This window comes from Megascapheus bottae, chromosome 2 (genome assembly GCF_031878675.1).
Source record: "Megascapheus bottae isolate mThoBot1 chromosome 2, mThoBot2.hap1, whole genome shotgun sequence".
Taxonomy (NCBI): Eukaryota; Metazoa; Chordata; class Mammalia; order Rodentia; family Geomyidae; genus Megascapheus; species Megascapheus bottae.
In genome coordinates this window covers 91811704-91829064 of record NC_143510.1, presented here as the reverse complement: position 1 = coordinate 91829064, position 17361 = coordinate 91811704, and the positions used below count along the sequence as shown (strand labels likewise).

At 40.8% G+C, this 17361-nt stretch overlaps 1 protein-coding gene across 1 annotated transcript in view; it reads right to left on the bottom strand.

Moving 5' to 3' along the window:
• Ep300 (EP300 lysine acetyltransferase) overlaps positions 1-17361 on the bottom strand; it is a 72239-nt gene that overhangs the window by 41902 nt on the left and 12976 nt on the right. The window contains 7 exon segments of the mRNA XM_090328794.1: positions 1873-2010; positions 2833-2926; positions 3911-4156; positions 6028-6141; positions 9193-9454; positions 10857-11033; positions 15677-16314. Of these exon segments, the coding sequence (XP_090184920.1) occupies positions 1873-2010; positions 2833-2926; positions 3911-4156; positions 6028-6141; positions 9193-9454; positions 10857-11033; positions 15677-16314 (1669 nt within the window).

The following is a 17361-nucleotide window of genomic DNA, read 5'->3' as shown; positions in this document are numbered from 1 at the left end:
CTAAATGGAACTGGGGAACAATGGGTGGACTTTCTCCAAAATTAAATGTTCCATGTACTTTGAAGGGTAAGCCCTTAAGCATCAAGGCCTAAGTTCTGTGTTTGATATATTGTGGCACAATATATTTTACAATTTCACATGGCTGCCCTTGGCCTGCCACTCTATAGGACAAGAAAAAACAAATGAGGGGGGGGGCGGGGATGGCCATGGGACTTGAACTCTAGGACTGGGCTTTGTCTTCAGCTCAAGGCAACAGTCCTATCCCTAGGCATAGGCTTTGTCCCTGAATATTCAGCTAAAGGATACCCATCTACTCCAGAGCCTCAGCCCCATTTCTTATTTTCTAGTGATTAATTGGAAACAAGTCTCAGGTTCTTTTTTTTTTTTTTTTTTGGTGGGTCATGGGTCTTGAACTCTGAACCTGGGCTCTTCAGGTGGTTAACTGGAAATAAGTCTCAGGGACTTTACTGCCAAGGGTGGCTTTGAACCTTGATCCTCAGATCTCAACCTCCAGAGTAGCTAGAATTACAGGCATGATCTACCGAGCCCAGCAAAAACTTTTACATTTAGATTAATTGGGGTTTGTGAGATATGGCATTTAAAAACTGCATAACCAAGAGTATAAAAGACTCACTAACTGAAGACTAGAAAGATCTTTCAACCAGATTCAACTGTCAAAACAATATGTAAAAGCTTCACACCAAAATGACAAAAAGAGAAGCCAAACCCTGAGTTCAATTCCTTGTACCACACACATAGAAAAGGCCAGGAAGTGGTACTATGGCTCAAGTGGTAGATGCTAGCCTTGAGAAAACTCAAGGACAGTGCTGTACTGAGTTCAAGCCCCATGACTGGAAAACAAAAACAAAAACAAAAAAAGATATTTCTGCTATCTTATTTTAAGAGCTAAAGGTTAGTTTTTCTTTGAAACTAGTGTTTGAACTCAAGGTCTGGTCCTTGGTAGTTTGGCATTCAATTGAGTTGTACCTCCAGCCCATCACTTTGCTCTTAGATTTTTCTGCATTATCTGCCCCAGGCTGGTTTCAAATCTCAGTCAGGTAAGTCTCAGCCCCCTAAATAGCTATAATTGCTGTCATATATCAATGGTGCCCAGCTATTAAAGTTTTTTTTTTTTACAAAATGAATTATGTCTGTGTCATTGACAATAAGAGTATTAATCAGAATAATTCAGTGTTAAAAGCAGACTCCTACAAATGTGTGAAAGTGTGAACAGGCAATTAAAAACACACACAATACATATATACATATACATACATACATACATACATATATATATATATATATATGTAAAATGGAATTCTACATAGCCGACAAGATAAAATAATGGCATTCACTTGGAAGTGGATGAAGTTAGAGCAAATCACGTTGAGTGAGACAAGTCAAGACCAAAGAATGAAAGGTGCATGGTATCCTTAATACGTGGCTATTAGATCCAAACAGCACAAGAGCAATGATTCAATATTTGGGGACCCAATGTTATGGACATGGTATTGGAGATATAAACATAATTACATAGACATAAAAACTTATGACTCTATAAACACAATGTTTTATTACAAAGATTAATATGTATCTATGACACAAACCCTCAATTTTAATTACATTCTAAAACTAAAGTGCCAGTGATTGCATAGAGATTCCCTTCTTGAATACTTATTTGTTAAACATGACATTTGAAATATGATGCAAAAATCAATGTTCATAAAAAAAAAAACTAAAGAAAACTAGAACAGAAATACCAATATTAACAGGCTATACAAAGTCAATGATATTCCTTTGGGTGAATGCATAGCAGAGTGGAAGAATAATGATATAGTAAGTCTTATAAATGAGAAAAGCTCATTATCTTACAGTTTATGAACCAGATGGTTTCGAAGATCCTGAGTAATATCTTCATGCCACTGTTTCCGAATGCCAGTACTGGATGGTTGAGCTGCTGTTGGCATAGGACCCAGGGAGGTCACACTAGCACTTTCATTCATCATTGGGCTTTAAAAAGTAGTGATATAAGTTTTAGTGAATAAGCGTAGAAGAAGACACCCATAAATTAGCATAACAGTGTTTATTTACTAACTAGATTGTGTGTATGTGTTCAGAGGAAAGCATAGTCTCTTGAATGAAAAACCTCAGTGGATTAGACAAATCCCAATTTTCAAGGAACACTTTCTTTTTTGGAGGGTCATAGAGCTTGAACTCTGGGCCTGGGCGCTATCCCTAAGCTCTTCAGCTCAAGCCTACTGCCCTACCCTTGAGCCCAGCACCACTTTCAGTTTTCTGCTGATTAAGTGGAGATGAGAATCTCAAGGATTGTTTAATGCCCAGATGGCTTAGAACAACGATACTATCTCAGCATCCTGAGTAGCTAGAATTACAGGTGTGAGCCACTGCACCTGGCTTCAAGGAACACTTTTTAATAGGGTTCTTAACAGCGGGAAAGAGAGAAAATTTACTGTTATGGACCTAAAACAATACAACAGACATAAGTGATATAATTTCAAATAAAGTTATAGAAGGATGATATTATGACTCTCCTCATTCACAAAAGGTATTTTCAAAGCAGACAAAGAGGGCCAGGAGCATGGCCTAGCAGTAGAGTGCTTGCCTAGCATACACAAACACCCAGGCGGGTTCAATTCCTGGTATCACCTATGTGGGGGTGTGTGTGTGTGTGTGTGTGTGTGTGTGTGTGTGTGTGTGTGTGTGTGTGTGTGTGTGTGTGTGTGTGTGTGTGTGTGTGTGAAGGAGAAGCAAAAAAAAATATTCTTACATATTTGAAATCTGACTCAGGATATGAATCACATTAAAACTTACTTTTGAGAATTTATGGCTGAATGCAACATGGAGTCAGACAGAAGATTTGGGGTTTGAACCCCTACACCTCCATTTACTCCCATAGGACTAGCACCTAAGACAAAGGAAAGAAAAACACAGAAATAAATAAAAGCCACAAAACAATGGACTTTAAAGACAAATTGAGGGAAAAAATAAGTAGCAATACATACACTATATAAAGTATCCTTTTAAGCCAGTAAAAATGCAACTAGGACACAATTTATTATCATCCTTTAAAAAAAAAAAAAATTCCAGGGCTGGAAATGTGCTTTCTGGTAGCATGCATGAAGCCCTGGGTTCAATTCCTCAAAACCACATAAACAGAAAAGGACACAAGTGGCGCTGTGGGCTGGGCATGGTGGCTCACCCCTGTAATCCTAGCTACTCAGGAGGCTGAGATCTGAGGATCAAGATTCAAAGCCAGCCGGGCACAAAAGGACCTGACACTCTTATCTCCAATTAACCTCTAGAAAACAGTAAGTGGGGCTTGGCTCAAGGGTAGGGCGGTAGCCTTGAGCTAGCTGAAGAGCTCAGGAACAGTACCCAGGCAGAGTACAAGCTCCATGACTCACCAAAAAAAAAAAAAAAAAAAAAGAAAGAAAGACAGAAAGTGGCGCTGTGGCTCAAGTGGTAGAGCATTATTTAGCACAAAATCTCAAAGACAATGCCCAGGGCCTGAATCCAGCTGAAGGACGAGCACATTAAGAAAAAGGAAATATAGCAGAAGCAGGTCCTGTGTGCATACACATTACAAAAAGACCTTTTGCAGATAAAGGGCTACTGTTTAAAACTTAAAATAATAGTCGTTGGGCTAAGAGAATGGCCAAATGGTAGAGTCCTTGTCTAGCATGCAGAGAGCCCTGGGATTCGATGTCTCAGTACCACATATCCAGAAAAAGCTAGAAGTGGTGCTGAGGCTCGAGCAGTAAAGGGCTAGCCTTGAGAAAGCCCAAGCAGGAAAAAGTATAAACTCCATCAAGGAGTTAATCCTGAATTTATAGCCAGCATTTAATCGTTCAACCAATGTCACCTTTGTGATTAGGAACACATCACTTACTCATGTTGCTCATGGGCCTCATGCCTTGGGGAGACTGTCCAGACTGGGGATTCTGCTGGTTCTTCGTTTGTACCTGGGGTTGTGGTGGCATCTGGTTTACTTGATAGGGTAAGCCAAGAGCTGCATATGCTCGCTCAATAGAGCTGGGATCAATCTGACTCACAGTGCTTAAGCTAGGTGTTGACTGTTGACCCACTCCGAGAGAACTAGGATTTCCAAGCCCAACAGGTGCTCCAGTCAAAATCGCTAGAGGAGACAAAAGAATGGTATTATATTTTACTTGGAAATACTCTACAATTTGAGCTATGTGACAGCTGGAAAACTTGTACATTTGAAAAAGAATAATTGCTTGCAATGTTAAAATGATGAGTTTTATTGTATGTGAAAACTCACAATTTTTTGTATGCTCACACGTGTACATGTATGCAACTATACTGGGAATGGGGCTTCAACAAAGGCATATACCCGCTCTATCCATTTTCACTCAAGGCAGGGACTCTGGTATTTGAGCCAGAGGTCCACTCCAGGCTTTCTGCTCATAAACTGGAGATAAGAGTCTCACAGACTTAGCAGGCACCAGTGGCTGATATCTGTAATCCTATCTACCCTTGAAGCTGAGATCTGGAGATCAAGGTCTGAAGCCAGCCCAGGTAAGAAAGTCCATTACTTATCTGTAACCTCCAGAAAACTAGAAGGGTGGCTTAAAGTGGTAGAGAACTAGAATTAAGCAAAAAAGCTCCAGAATGGTATCTAGGATGTGAGCTCAAGCCCCACGACACCCCTCTTCCCACATACACACAAAGAAAAGGAAAATTAAAGAAAAAAAGGAAAAAGCTAAGGGCTGAGAATATGGCATATTAGTAGATTCCTCAGTACCACATAAACAGAAAGGGACAGAAGTGGCACTGTGGCTCAAGTAGTACAGCTCTAGCTTTGAGCACAAAGAAGCTCAGGTAGAAAGAGCCCAGACCCTGAATTCAAGTCCCATGACTGGCAAGAAAAGAAAAAGAAAAAAACTGAAGTCATCAAACTTCAGTTTGATCCACTTCAGTGGATCACACTTGAAATCATTGCTACTCAGGAGGCTGAGATCTGGGGATCCTGGTTGGAAGCCAACTTGGGTAGGAAAGTCTCTAAGACTCATAGCTCCAATAAACTGCTCAGAAAAAGTTGGAAGGAGCTGCAAGCTGGTGGCTCACACTTGCAGTCCTAGCTACTTAGAACAAAGATCTAAGGATCACAGTTCAAAGCCAGCCTGGGCAAGAAAAGTCTAGGAGAAACATCTCCAATTAACCACCATAAACATAGAAGTGGAGCTGTCTTAAAGTGGTAGAGTGCCAGCCTTGAGCAGAAGAGCTCAGGGACAGGGCCCAAACCCTCAATTCAAGTTTGAAAACCAGAGTGAACATCTGGGGGACGGGGGTAGTTGAAAGCCAGCTGGGGCAGGAAAGTCCATGAGACTCTTATCTGCACTTACCGCCTGAAGCTGTTCACAGGACTACGGGCACAATAAAAAGAACTGAAACCAAAGGAATCGTTGACAGGAACAATTTTTGCTGCCTAAGAACTGTCCCATTAAGTCTATCAGTCTCTGCCAATTGTACAAATGCTTTAATTATTTTTCTGCCAGTCCTAGGGCTTGAACTCAGGGCCTGGCCGACACTGTCCTAGCACATTTTTTGCTCAAGGCTAGCACTCTGTCACCTGAGCTACAACACCACTTTTTCTGTCGAAGGAGGGAGGAATCGAACCTAGGGCTTTGTACATGTTAGGCAAGCACTCTACCATTAGGCAACACTCCCAATCCCTATATAAATGCTTTAAAACCAACATAAAGAAAAATCTATTCATTATTTAAAAGCACCAAGACCTAGCTCACACCAAGACCTGTTTTTGATTCCTTGATACCATATACACAGGAAAGGCTAGAAGTGATGGCTCAAGTGGTAGAGCATAGCCTTGAGCACAAAGATACTCAGGGACTGAGCCAAGGCCTCAAGCTTCACAGCGGGATTAAGGTGGGAGCAGTGATGGCTCATGTCTGCAATTTTATCTACACAGGAGGCTGAGATCTGAGGATTACAGTTCAAAGCCAGCCCAGGCACTAAAGAACTTACACTGTTGATTTCTCTTATCCCCAGCATTTTTTAGTGGAAGACACACAGGACAGTCGTGTCTTGTACAATTCTTCCAGTGTGAAATGATTTGTCGAGAAGATGCACAGTGAGCCACTAAAAGAGAAAAAATATTTGGAAAAAAAAATTTTTGCATGAATAGCCAAGTTATTATTCATTTAAAAGAAGTATAAATACAGAACCATTTCTTCATAACAATACTACTATATAGATCATATTCACAATTTAAGAAAACTAGGGATATTTGGAAAGAAGGAAGTTAAATTGAAAAGTTCCGGAAGGAAATGAAAGAGGAAGAAACTGAGGGAAAATGTTAGGATTTCTAAAACTAATTACGTTATCTTTTGTTACAACAGATTAACAATTCAGTTGAGCCTTCATACACTTTTATTATCTAATACTATAATAAAATATTGAATTGTAAGAAAAAAATAAACTAGGGGGAAAACTATGAGGTAATTTTTGCAGTGCCAGTACAGATCTCAACCTCCTGATTAACAACAAATAGTACCTGGCTACAAAGGGGATTTTTTTTGGGTTTTGTTGTTTTTGCCAGGTGAGGTGCTTGGACTCAAGGACTGGCCATTGTCACTGAGCTTCTTTTGGTCAAACTAGCATTCTACTACTTAAGCCACAGCACCACTTTCAGCTGCTTTTTTGCCACTCCTGGGGCTTGAATTCAGGGCCTGAGCACTGTCCTTGGGCTTTCTCACGAATAGAGCTTTACCACATGCCACAGCACATATCTGATTTTCTCTTTGTATGTGGTACAGAGGAATCAGATCTAGGTCTTAATGTATGCTAGGCAAGCACTGTACCAGTAAACCAGCTTTTTCTGTTATGTGGCACTGAGGAACCAAATTCAGAAGTTGCATGCTAAGCAAGTATTTTACCACAGAATCACCTTACCAACCCCTCATTTTTCTGTTGTTCCTCTCCCAGGACTTTAAGATCCTGAGCACCATCCCCAAGCTTCTTTTGTGTGCTGAAGGCTAGCACTTTTTTTCCAACTTGAACTCTGGGCCTGGGCATTGTCCCTGAGCTCTGCAGCTCAAGGATACAGATCTATCTATTTGGAGTCTCAAGGGGTTTCCTTCCCGAACAGGTTTTGAACGTTAGGTCTAAAATCTCAACTGCTTAAGTAGCTGGGATTATAGTTCATGAGCTACTAGGCATAGCTACATATATATTTTTTTTAATTGCTTTCTCTCTCTCCTCTCTCCTCTCTCTCTCTCTCTCTCTTTCCTTTGCCAGTCCTGGGCTTCAGCTCAGGGCATGAGCACTGTCCTTGGGCTTTCTCAAAGCCAGAGCTCTACCACTTGAGCCACAGCACCACTTCTGGATTTTTTTCTATGCATGTGGTACCTTTGAATTGAATCACAGAGAAAAAGCCAAAGGTAGTGCTGTGTGGCTCTTGGGGTACAATGCTAGTAATGAGGAAAAGTCCTAGCCTTGAGCTGAAAAGCTCAGGGACACCTCCCAGGCCAAGTTTAAGGCCCATAACCACCAAAAAACAAAACCAAAAAGTCTCCTTTAAGCCAGGCTCAGTGGCTCACGCCTGTAATCCTAGCTACTCAGGAGGTTGATATCTGAGGGTGGCAGTTCAAAGCCAGCCTGGGCACTAAAGTCTGTGAGACTCTTATCTCCAATTTACCACTAGAAAACCAGAAGTGGCGCTGTGGATCAAGGGGTAGGGTGGTAGTCTTGAGCTGAAGAGCTCAGGGACAGTGCCCAGGCACAGAGTTCAAGCCCCATGACTGAAGATTTAAAAAAAAAAAAAACTAACTCGAAATAAAAAATTTTACTCTATAAATGATCTATTAAACTGGATAAAACTGATTAAGTAAAAAAGTATTAAATTGGGCACTTGAGAGACATAATAGCAAAACCCCAATAATAATACCTCACCAATTAATAAACTTATTCTGCAAATGAATTAAACAGAGTTCTCAGGAGTAGAAATGGCTAATAAATGTATGAAAAAATGTTCAGCCAGGTCCAGTGCCTTCACATCTGTAATAATTCCATGGAGATCACTATTAGAAGCCATCCTGCTCAACTAAGTCTATGAGTTTCCTAACTCCTATCAACCAATAAGAGGCCAGAAGTAGAATGCTAATGGTAGAATGCTAACCTTCCACAAAAAAACCTCAAGGACCATGCCCAAGCCATGAGTTCAAGCCCCTAAATCCACGAAACAAAAAAACCAAGCAAATAAACAAACCAAAAAAAAAAAAAAAAAAGGGATTGCTTAGTAGAAGAACATTTGCCTAAAATATAAGATCCAGAGTTCTGACCTTAGCTCTTGGGGAGGAGAGGAAGGTCTCAAAATATATTTTCTTTTGCTAGTCCCAGGCTTGAGCTCAGCGCCTGAGCACTGCCCTTGGGCTTTCTCAAGGTTACAGGGTCTACTACTTGAGCCACAGCACCACATCCAGCTTTTTCTACATAGAAGGTACCGAGCAATCAAAGGCAGGGCTTCATAGATGCCAGGCAAGCACTCTACCACTAGGCCAAACTCCTGGCCCTCAAAATATATTTTCTAGTTGGATGATCATAGTTCATGTGTGTAAACCTATCCTAGCCACTAAGAATGTAAGCTCAGGAACAGAATCCAGGCCCTTAGTTCAAGACCAAGATTAGTAGAAAACACACACACACACACACAAATTCACATATATAGAATATATGTAAATATATATCTGTATGTTTCCCTGTTTATAGCAGATTTTTGTGTGTGTATTATACTAGTTCATTTCCAAAGGTGATCCTCAGATTTCTGTGTCCTGAGTATCTAGCATTCTAGGCAAAAGCCACCAATGCCCATTTAGTAGATTATTTAACTGCCTAAAATCTAAAGGGATCAAAGATCCCAGGCAGATCAATTGTAGTACATCTAGACAATGGAATTTTTAACTTTATTGAATAAACGACATACACAAAAAAGGATTAAGGGGGCAACTCAATGGCTGACGACTTGCCTTAGATGCTCAAGACTCAGATATAATTTCTAGTATTGCAAAAACAAAAAAATTAAAAGTAAAGCATAAATTAAATATGTATTTTGATAAATTTCAATAGATATAAACATAATACCCAAATACCATCATAATCATGATACCAAAGTAGGGCTCTAGGGCTACTCACCTTGGCAAGACTTGCCTGACTGGCAGTGTGTCATGTGGTTCAGAACATTCTTCATCGTGCGGCAGTGGGGAAGGTTGCACTGCCTTACTTCCCCATTAGCCTGCTCCCGGCGCTGGCACTTGTGGGCATGTAAAAGGAGTACAAGCTGCTGCTGGATGAGCTTGCGCTTCTCTGGATCAGCTGTGTGTGCTCCAGAACCCATCCCCTGAGTGACTGGAGTTACCAGGCCTGGCTGCTGGCCCTGCGGGGCGGGCTGCGGGCCCTAAGGGATATAATAAACATATATCTTAATTGTGCCAATGTTAACTTCTAGTAAACAGAAATCTATTTATAAGTAAATCTTGTAATAGTGTTTGGAAGAAATTTGTTTACTGATAAAAATGCCCGTTTCTGAGGATAGGGATATGTTACTTATCTTTATATGTCTAATACTTACAGGAGAGCACCCAAAATATATATAGGTGACACAACAAAACCAAGTTAGACAAGGTGGCTTACACCTCACTCCTAACTACTCAGGAAGCTGTGGTGAGGACCACAGTTCAAAGTCAGCCTGGGCAGGAAAGACTAATTTATTTTTTATTTTTTGGCAGGTCCTAGGGGCCTTGAACTTAGGGCATGGGCACAATCCAGAGATTCTATGTGCTTGAGGCCAATGCTCTATCACTTGAGCAACTAACTGCTGCACAGTCTGGCTTTTTTCATGGAGTTTCCTGCTCAGGCTCGCTTTCAAACTCAGATCCTCAGATCTCAGCTTCCTGAGTAGCTAGGATTTCAGGAGTGAACCACGAGTGCCCAACTGTTAAGACTCATTATTACCAAACTACAAAAAAAACTGGAAGTGGAGCTGTGGCTAAAAGCATAGAGCACTAGCCTTAAGCAAAAAAGGTCAGGAACAGAACACAGACTCTAAATTCAAGCATGGGGATTAGCATGTACTAATATGTTCATACACCCACACAAAACCTAAACATATGGTTCCAGTACATATTCAGATAATGCAATTGTTTTAAGCCTTACTGAATAAATAACAATGAGAGTGCAGCTTAATTCAAATTACTCCTATTTCTTCTTAGGACTATGTTACAACTTTTCAAAGATGAATTCAGACTACAGGACAAATTTGCAACTAGAAATACTTTTACTGTAGAAAAATGTCAAATTTAAAACCAGTTTCTGCTATGTACATCACCTTTGTAAAGCAATAATTTTTTTTTTAAATCCCTGATGATTTTCCCTAATATACACCAAGATTTAAAACACTATGTAGATGAAGCATGGTAAACAAAAACCAAAGTAGTTTCTTAGGTTACACGGGTGTTGAAATAGCTAACAAAATTAATACATGTGGTTGGCCACTAAAAGTAAGGTTCTGTGCCAAAGTCTTTTCCCCCAAGAGCAAAAATTTCACATTTTTCTGTCAGAAACACTCACTAGCCAAAGGAGGTGAAAGGCAGGCCCTGAACATCACTGTTCCTATCTGGAGCTGTCATCTTACTGCCATAAAATACCAAGTAAAATGCAAAGAAAGCAAAAGCCTCTCCGCTCTCTCACAGGGCTCACTCACTACACATCTTCAAACAAGTTACAGCACATATGGAAGACAGCATCAAAGTTTTAACACAATTCTTTCGTAAAATGCCAACTGTAAGTTGAGTACACACCATGTTGGGCATCCCTCCACCAGGAACTGCTTTTTTGTCCATTGCAAATGGAGATAAGCTATTTGGTAGTACAGTCTTTGTCTGAATCTGGAGACCCAGGCCACTGGCTCCAAGCTGCTGTCCAGAATTTTGAGAATATGGCGAACTGTAAGGATTGGGATTGCTCATCATTCCCATCTAGGAGTAAGAAACAGAAGAAATTAAATTTTGTTCCCCCCTATTATTAGACCATCACTATTCCTCTATCCTACTTCTTTACAAAAACAATTATAAAGGAAATCCAATGATTCTAATAGAAATCCATACTAATATTACACTCATAAATGTAGATTCAAATTACAGAGCTACTTTTCAGGCACTGGTAAGGTGGTTTTGTTTTGCCAGTCCTGAAGGTTAAACTCAGGGCCTGGGCACTGTCCTGTGCTGAATTTGTTCTTTTGTTTTTTAAAATTTTGCTCAAGGCTAGCACTCTACACTTGAGCTCCAGCACCACTTCCAGCTTTTTCCGCATAGGAATCAAGCCCAGGGTATTGTGCATGCTAGGCAAGCAATCTACCTAGGCTAACACTCCCAGCCCACATGAAATGTTTTATAAATATTTGTAATTAAGAAAACACATTAAGGAAAGAAAATTCTGCCTTCCTATAACTGTATTAAACAAGATTTGTAAATCATCTCTATTAGAAATCATACAAGGGGAGCTGGGAATGCAGCAGATAGAGTGCATGAACCCCTGGGTACAATTTCTTAGTATCACACAAACAGAAAAGGCCAGAAGTGCTGTACCTCAAGTGGTAGAGTGCTAGCCTTGAGCAAAAGAAATTCAGGGACAGTGCCCTGGCCCTGAGCTGAAACAGGACTGTCCAGCCCCTTAAAAAAAAACAAATAAAAAACAAACAAACAGGCGGGGAGTTTGGCCTAGAGGTTAAAGTGCTTGCCTAGCATGCATGAAGACCCGGGTTCGATTCCTCGGTACCACATACATAGAAAAAAGCCAGAAGTGGTGCTGAGGCTCAAGTGGTAGAGCTCTAGCCTTGAGAAAAATCCAAGGACAGTGCTCAGGCCCTGAGCTCAAGCCCAGGACTGGCAAAAAACAAACAAACACAAACACACACACACACACACACACACACACACACAATTTTGTGAGCTGGTATTCTACAATTTGAGCTACACCTCCAGCTGTGTTTTTGCACTTAAGTTCATCTTCGAGAACTATATAATGGCTATATGAAGAGTACTAATACTTCACAAATCAAATGACTTCCTGATAATGAGGTTCAAGTGCAAATAAATGCATTTTCATTCAACAAACTAAATATTAATTACCCAAGATCAGCTCTATCCCTAAATGTTAAGTTTAGAATTGTCCATGTCTGGCTAGGAGCTGGTAGCTCATATCTGTAATCCTAGCTACTCAGGAGGCTGAGTTCTGAGGACTGCATTTCAAAGCCAAGCCCAGGCAAGAAAGTTCATGAGACTCTTATTCTGCTCCAATAAACCACCAAAGAGGTGGAAGTATAAATGCAGCTCAAATAGTTGAACACTATGGTTTACCAAAAAGCTAAATGGAGAGCACCCAGGCCCTGAGTACAGGAGAAGGGAGGAAAAGAGAGAGGGGGGAGGGGAAGGAAGAGAAAATAGAAAAAAGTAAATCATCTCCAACTAGGAACACAGCAAGCAAGATATTAAGTATGCAAGATGCAATAGCTACTAAGTAATTAAAAGGGAATCACACGTGACCTACAGCTCAAGTGGTACAGCACCAGCCTTGAGCAAAACAACTCAAGGATGGCACCAAGACCCTGGGTTTAAGCTACAGGAATGGCCACAGAAAGGTCCTGAAGGTTGGAGATAACTGGAGGATTGGTGGCTCAGGCCTATCACTCTAGATACTCAGGACACAGATATGAGGATCTTGGTTGAAAGCTAGCCCACCCATGGAAGGAAAGTCTATGAGATTCTTATCTCCAATCAACTACCAGAAAATGGGAAGTGGAGCTGTGGCTCAAAGTTGTAGAATGCTAGCCTTGAGCAGAAAAGCATAGGGGCAGTGTCTAGGCCCTTACTTCAAGCCTAATAACCAACTCAAAAAAAAAAAAGCCTGGAGGGAAAACACTTGCCTAGGAAAGTTAAGGCTCCCAGTTCAAATTCCTATACCACCACCACCAAAAACAAAGTCTTCCAATTCCATTCCACTGCTAAACAATAGTAAAGTTCTCATACATATCCCAGTCAATTGTCAATGTCATATCTCAGGAGGCTGAGATATGAAGATCCTGGTTTGGAGCCATTCTAGACAGGGAAGTCAGTTAGACTTATATATAGTAAACCCAAAAAGTCTGAAAATGGAGCACTATCCTTGAACACAGGCACAGAACAGAGTCTCAGCCTCCTAAGTAGCACAATTATGAATGAGTCACAATCTTAATTCAATTGTATCACTACTTATATAGACGACGTATGACATGCCTCTTTTTAGCTTTCCCTATTAATAAGGAAAAACAAAACACCTGTGGTATAGATCAAGGTCTCCACGTGCCAGACAACCTCCTTTTTCCTGGTTATCTTAGTACTCTCCTGTGCCCATTTTGTTTAACTCTGAAAGGTAGAGGATTATTGAACCTCTAATATTTGGTCTCAACTTTCTTTTGCCTTGAGTTAACTTGCTGCAGAAATACTAAGTTAGAAGAATATATAGTTACAGGCTGGGTGTGGTGGCTCACGCCTGTCATCTTAGCTACTCAGGAGGCTGAGATCTGAGAATCAAGGTTCAAAGCCAGAACTGGGCACAAAAGGACCTGAAACTCTTACCTCCAAATTAACCGCAAGAAAATGGGAAGTGGGGCTTGGCTCAAGGGCAGGGCCGTATGAAGGGCTCAGTGACTAGGCCCAGTTCAAGCCCTGTGACCCACAAAAATAGATAAAGCTACAATTTTCATTTCCTTTCACTGTTACGACAATACACCTGCACAGTACTGATACATATACCCTCTTATATTTGAAGCATATCCTCTCTCTTCTACAGGCTGGCCTTCAAGATCTTTTTGCTTCAAATTTCTAAATGCTGGAATGTACCACCATATCTGTTTATACTAATATTTTTTTTACATGTTACTCTGTAATGCATGTATCTATTCTATTAGACAGTTCATTTTTCTACTCAGTCACAAATTACATAATGTTACACAAGTGTGTGTGTAACAGTATATCAAAACAGCCTTGGAGAAAATAAGGGAAGGGGTGACACTGTTCCTAACAAACATAATACCTGAATCACATAACTAGCCCCTCTGTACATCACCTCTACAATAAAATATAAAAAAACAAAAATAATGGTCGGGAGTTTGGCCTAGTGGTAGAGTGCTTGCCTAGCATGCATGAAGACCAGGGTTCGATTCCACGGCACTACATACATAGAAAAAAGGCCAGAAGTGGTGCTGAGGCTCAAGTGTTAGAGCTCTAGCCTTGAGAAAGTCCAAGGACAGTACTCAGGTCCTGAGCTCAAGGCCAGGACTGGCAAAAAAAAAAAAAAAAAGTAAAACATAAAAATAACAAAATAAAAAGCTATGAGCCTCATTCTCCATTTTCCAGGTGGACAATAACAAAATGAAACCACCACAGTTCTTTTGGCTTTGTAATCCCATCTTAAAACTATCCACATCATAGCTATGGACTCAGGAATCTATAAGCAATAAAACACGTAAGACTCACTTCTTTAAATGTGTGATATCCAATGGGAAACTTTTTTTTCTGCCCAGGGCTATTCAGTAACATTGCTTGTAGGCCATTTAAAAAAGCAAACATGTCTGTGCTAAGATGTATCAGATGATTTAACTGGTCTTATATGATCTAAGAGGAGTACGGAATGAAACTGCTACCTGATCTATACTCTGCAAATCTATATATGTAAGTCATATTGCCAGGCACTTATGGCTCACACCAGTAATATTAGTTAGTCAAGTGCCTGAAATCTAAAGATTATGGTTTTGGGTTTTTTTTTTTTTTTTTTTTTTTTTTTTGCCAGTCCTGGGCTGAGCTCAGGGCCTGAGCACTGTCCTTGGACTTTCTCAAGGCTAGAGCTCTACCACTTGAGCCTCAGCACCACTTCCGGCTTTTTTCTATGTATGTGGTACCAAGGAATCGAACCCGGGTCTTCATGCATGCTAGGCAAGCACTCTATCACTAGGCCAAACTCCCGGCCCCTAAGGATCATGGTTCAAATCCAGCCTGCGCACATAAATCCAAAATATTCTTACGTATTTGCAAGTTGGGCTTGAATTCAATCAGGGCCTGACAGCGCCCTCTGTTTAAGTCCCATGACAACCAAAAAGAAAAGAAAAAGCTTAAAAACTTGAAATTAACACTTATATTGAATGTGGCAGCTCAAACTTGTAATCTTAGCTACTCTGGAGGCTAAGATCTGAGGATCATGGTTTAAAGTCAGTCCGAGCACTAAAGATTGTGAGAGTCTTACCAACACTTCACCACCAGAAAATCGGAAATGGCACTGTGGCTCAAGGGGTCGGGTGGTAAGCCTTGAGCTGAAGAGCTCAGGCCCAGCATCCAGGCCCAGAGTTCAAGCCCAAAGACCAAGAAAATAATACGTATCTTGAGGAATGGAAGAAAGGAATTGCTCTCAAAGCTTTTTCCTTTGGATAAACAAAGCTATGAAGACACTAGTCAGTTAAAAAATAAAAATATGTAAGATTCTCAAAACTTGTAGAAGGCAAGCAAATCTTTATACTATAGAGGAAATGCTATACAATATAACACTGAATATCAGCAGTGACTTAGATGGGTACTGAATGTACACTCACCTTAAGAGGCTGGGGTCCTCTCAATCCTGCTTGTCCTCCCATCTGGGGAGAGCCCTGCTGCAGTGGCTCAGTCAATAAGCTGCCAGTGTTTCCCATGCCTGGGTTTGGGTACTGCATATTCGGTCTTCCCCGGCCTGCTCCAATTGATCCATTCATGACTTGATTAGGCATTATCCCCTGTCCATTGCCTGCAGCCAACATTCCAGGATTCATGCCAGCATTCATCCCTGTGTTCATTCCTATGGCAGGCTGATTTACTGGACTGTTCATCATACCTGCTGTGGACTGACTAGGACCCTGATTTGGTCCACTAGTGCCCATCCCCATGTTGGGAGACGTCAAGCCGGGCTGTGCCATTGGGCTTTTGACCATGCTATTTATCAAACCTAATCCAGGACTGTTCTGTTGGGCCTGACTTGCCATGACCTGGCCTGGACCACCAACACCCATGCTGAGGTTAGGGGAACTACCAGATCGTAGTAATTCCGACAACTGTTTATGCTTAGAAGCTGCATCTTGTACTATGCCAAGACTTGTCTGAAGCTGACTAATATCACTACCATTGGTTAGTCCCAATTCTGTAGAGTTGATTAGTTCATCTGGTAAGTCGTGCTCCAGGTCAAACAGAGAGCCAAAATCTAAACACAAACACAAAAGATAAAGGTTAAAGTATGACACAAGAACCAGAAATTTATTAAATTTTTTTTAAAAAAGCAACTTTTACATTTTGGTTCTTACAATTAACATTTCCAAACATGCCCCCAGGAATTATATTGCTATACTTGCTGCTCTATATATTACAAAATTGCAAATGTATTGAAGAGGAGGGAATTTTTGGTTATACAGACACCTAAAAATACTTAAGAACTATGCCTACAATAAAATCAAAGGAATTCAATGTGACACACACACACACACACACACACACACACACACACAGATAACAAATTAAACTGGACCAATATTTCAGAACTTCTCAGAAGTTAAAACACAAACTAAAATCCATGAAGATATGCAATACAGAAGACTTTCTTCATATAACGAAACCTGTAAATTCAGTGTGAGCTCTAAGAAGACAAGCTATCTATCACTCTTTATGAAGGGTCTTAACTAAGTTAATTTTAACATGATCTGTAAAACCAGACTCATGCCTAAAATCATAGCTACTTAGAAAGCTGAGGATGGAGGTTCAAAGCTAGCCTAAGCAGAAAATTCCATGATTTTTTTTTTCCTTTTCTTTTCTTTTTTTTTTTTTTGCCAGTCCTGGGCTTGAGCTCAGGGCCTGAGCACTGTCCTTGGACTTTCTCAAGGCTAGAGCTCTACCACTTGAACCTCAGCACCACTTCCGGCTTTTTTCTATGTATGTGGTACCGAGGAATCAAACCTGGGTATTCATGCATGCTAGGCAAGCACTTTAACCACTAGGCCAAACTCCTAGTCCCTTTTTCCTTTTCTTATCTTTGTTTTGTGGAAGTTTTTCTGGCCAGTCCTGGGCCTTGAACTCAGAGCCTATGTACAGTCCTTGGGCTTTCTCAAGGCTAGAGCTCTACCACTTGAGCCACAGCACCATTTTTGGCTTTTTCTATTTTTGTTTTTGTGGGAGATAAGAGTCTCTGGTCCTTTTGGGCCTGGGCTGGCTTTGAACCTTGGTCCTCAGATCTCAGCCTCCGGAGTAGCTAGGATTA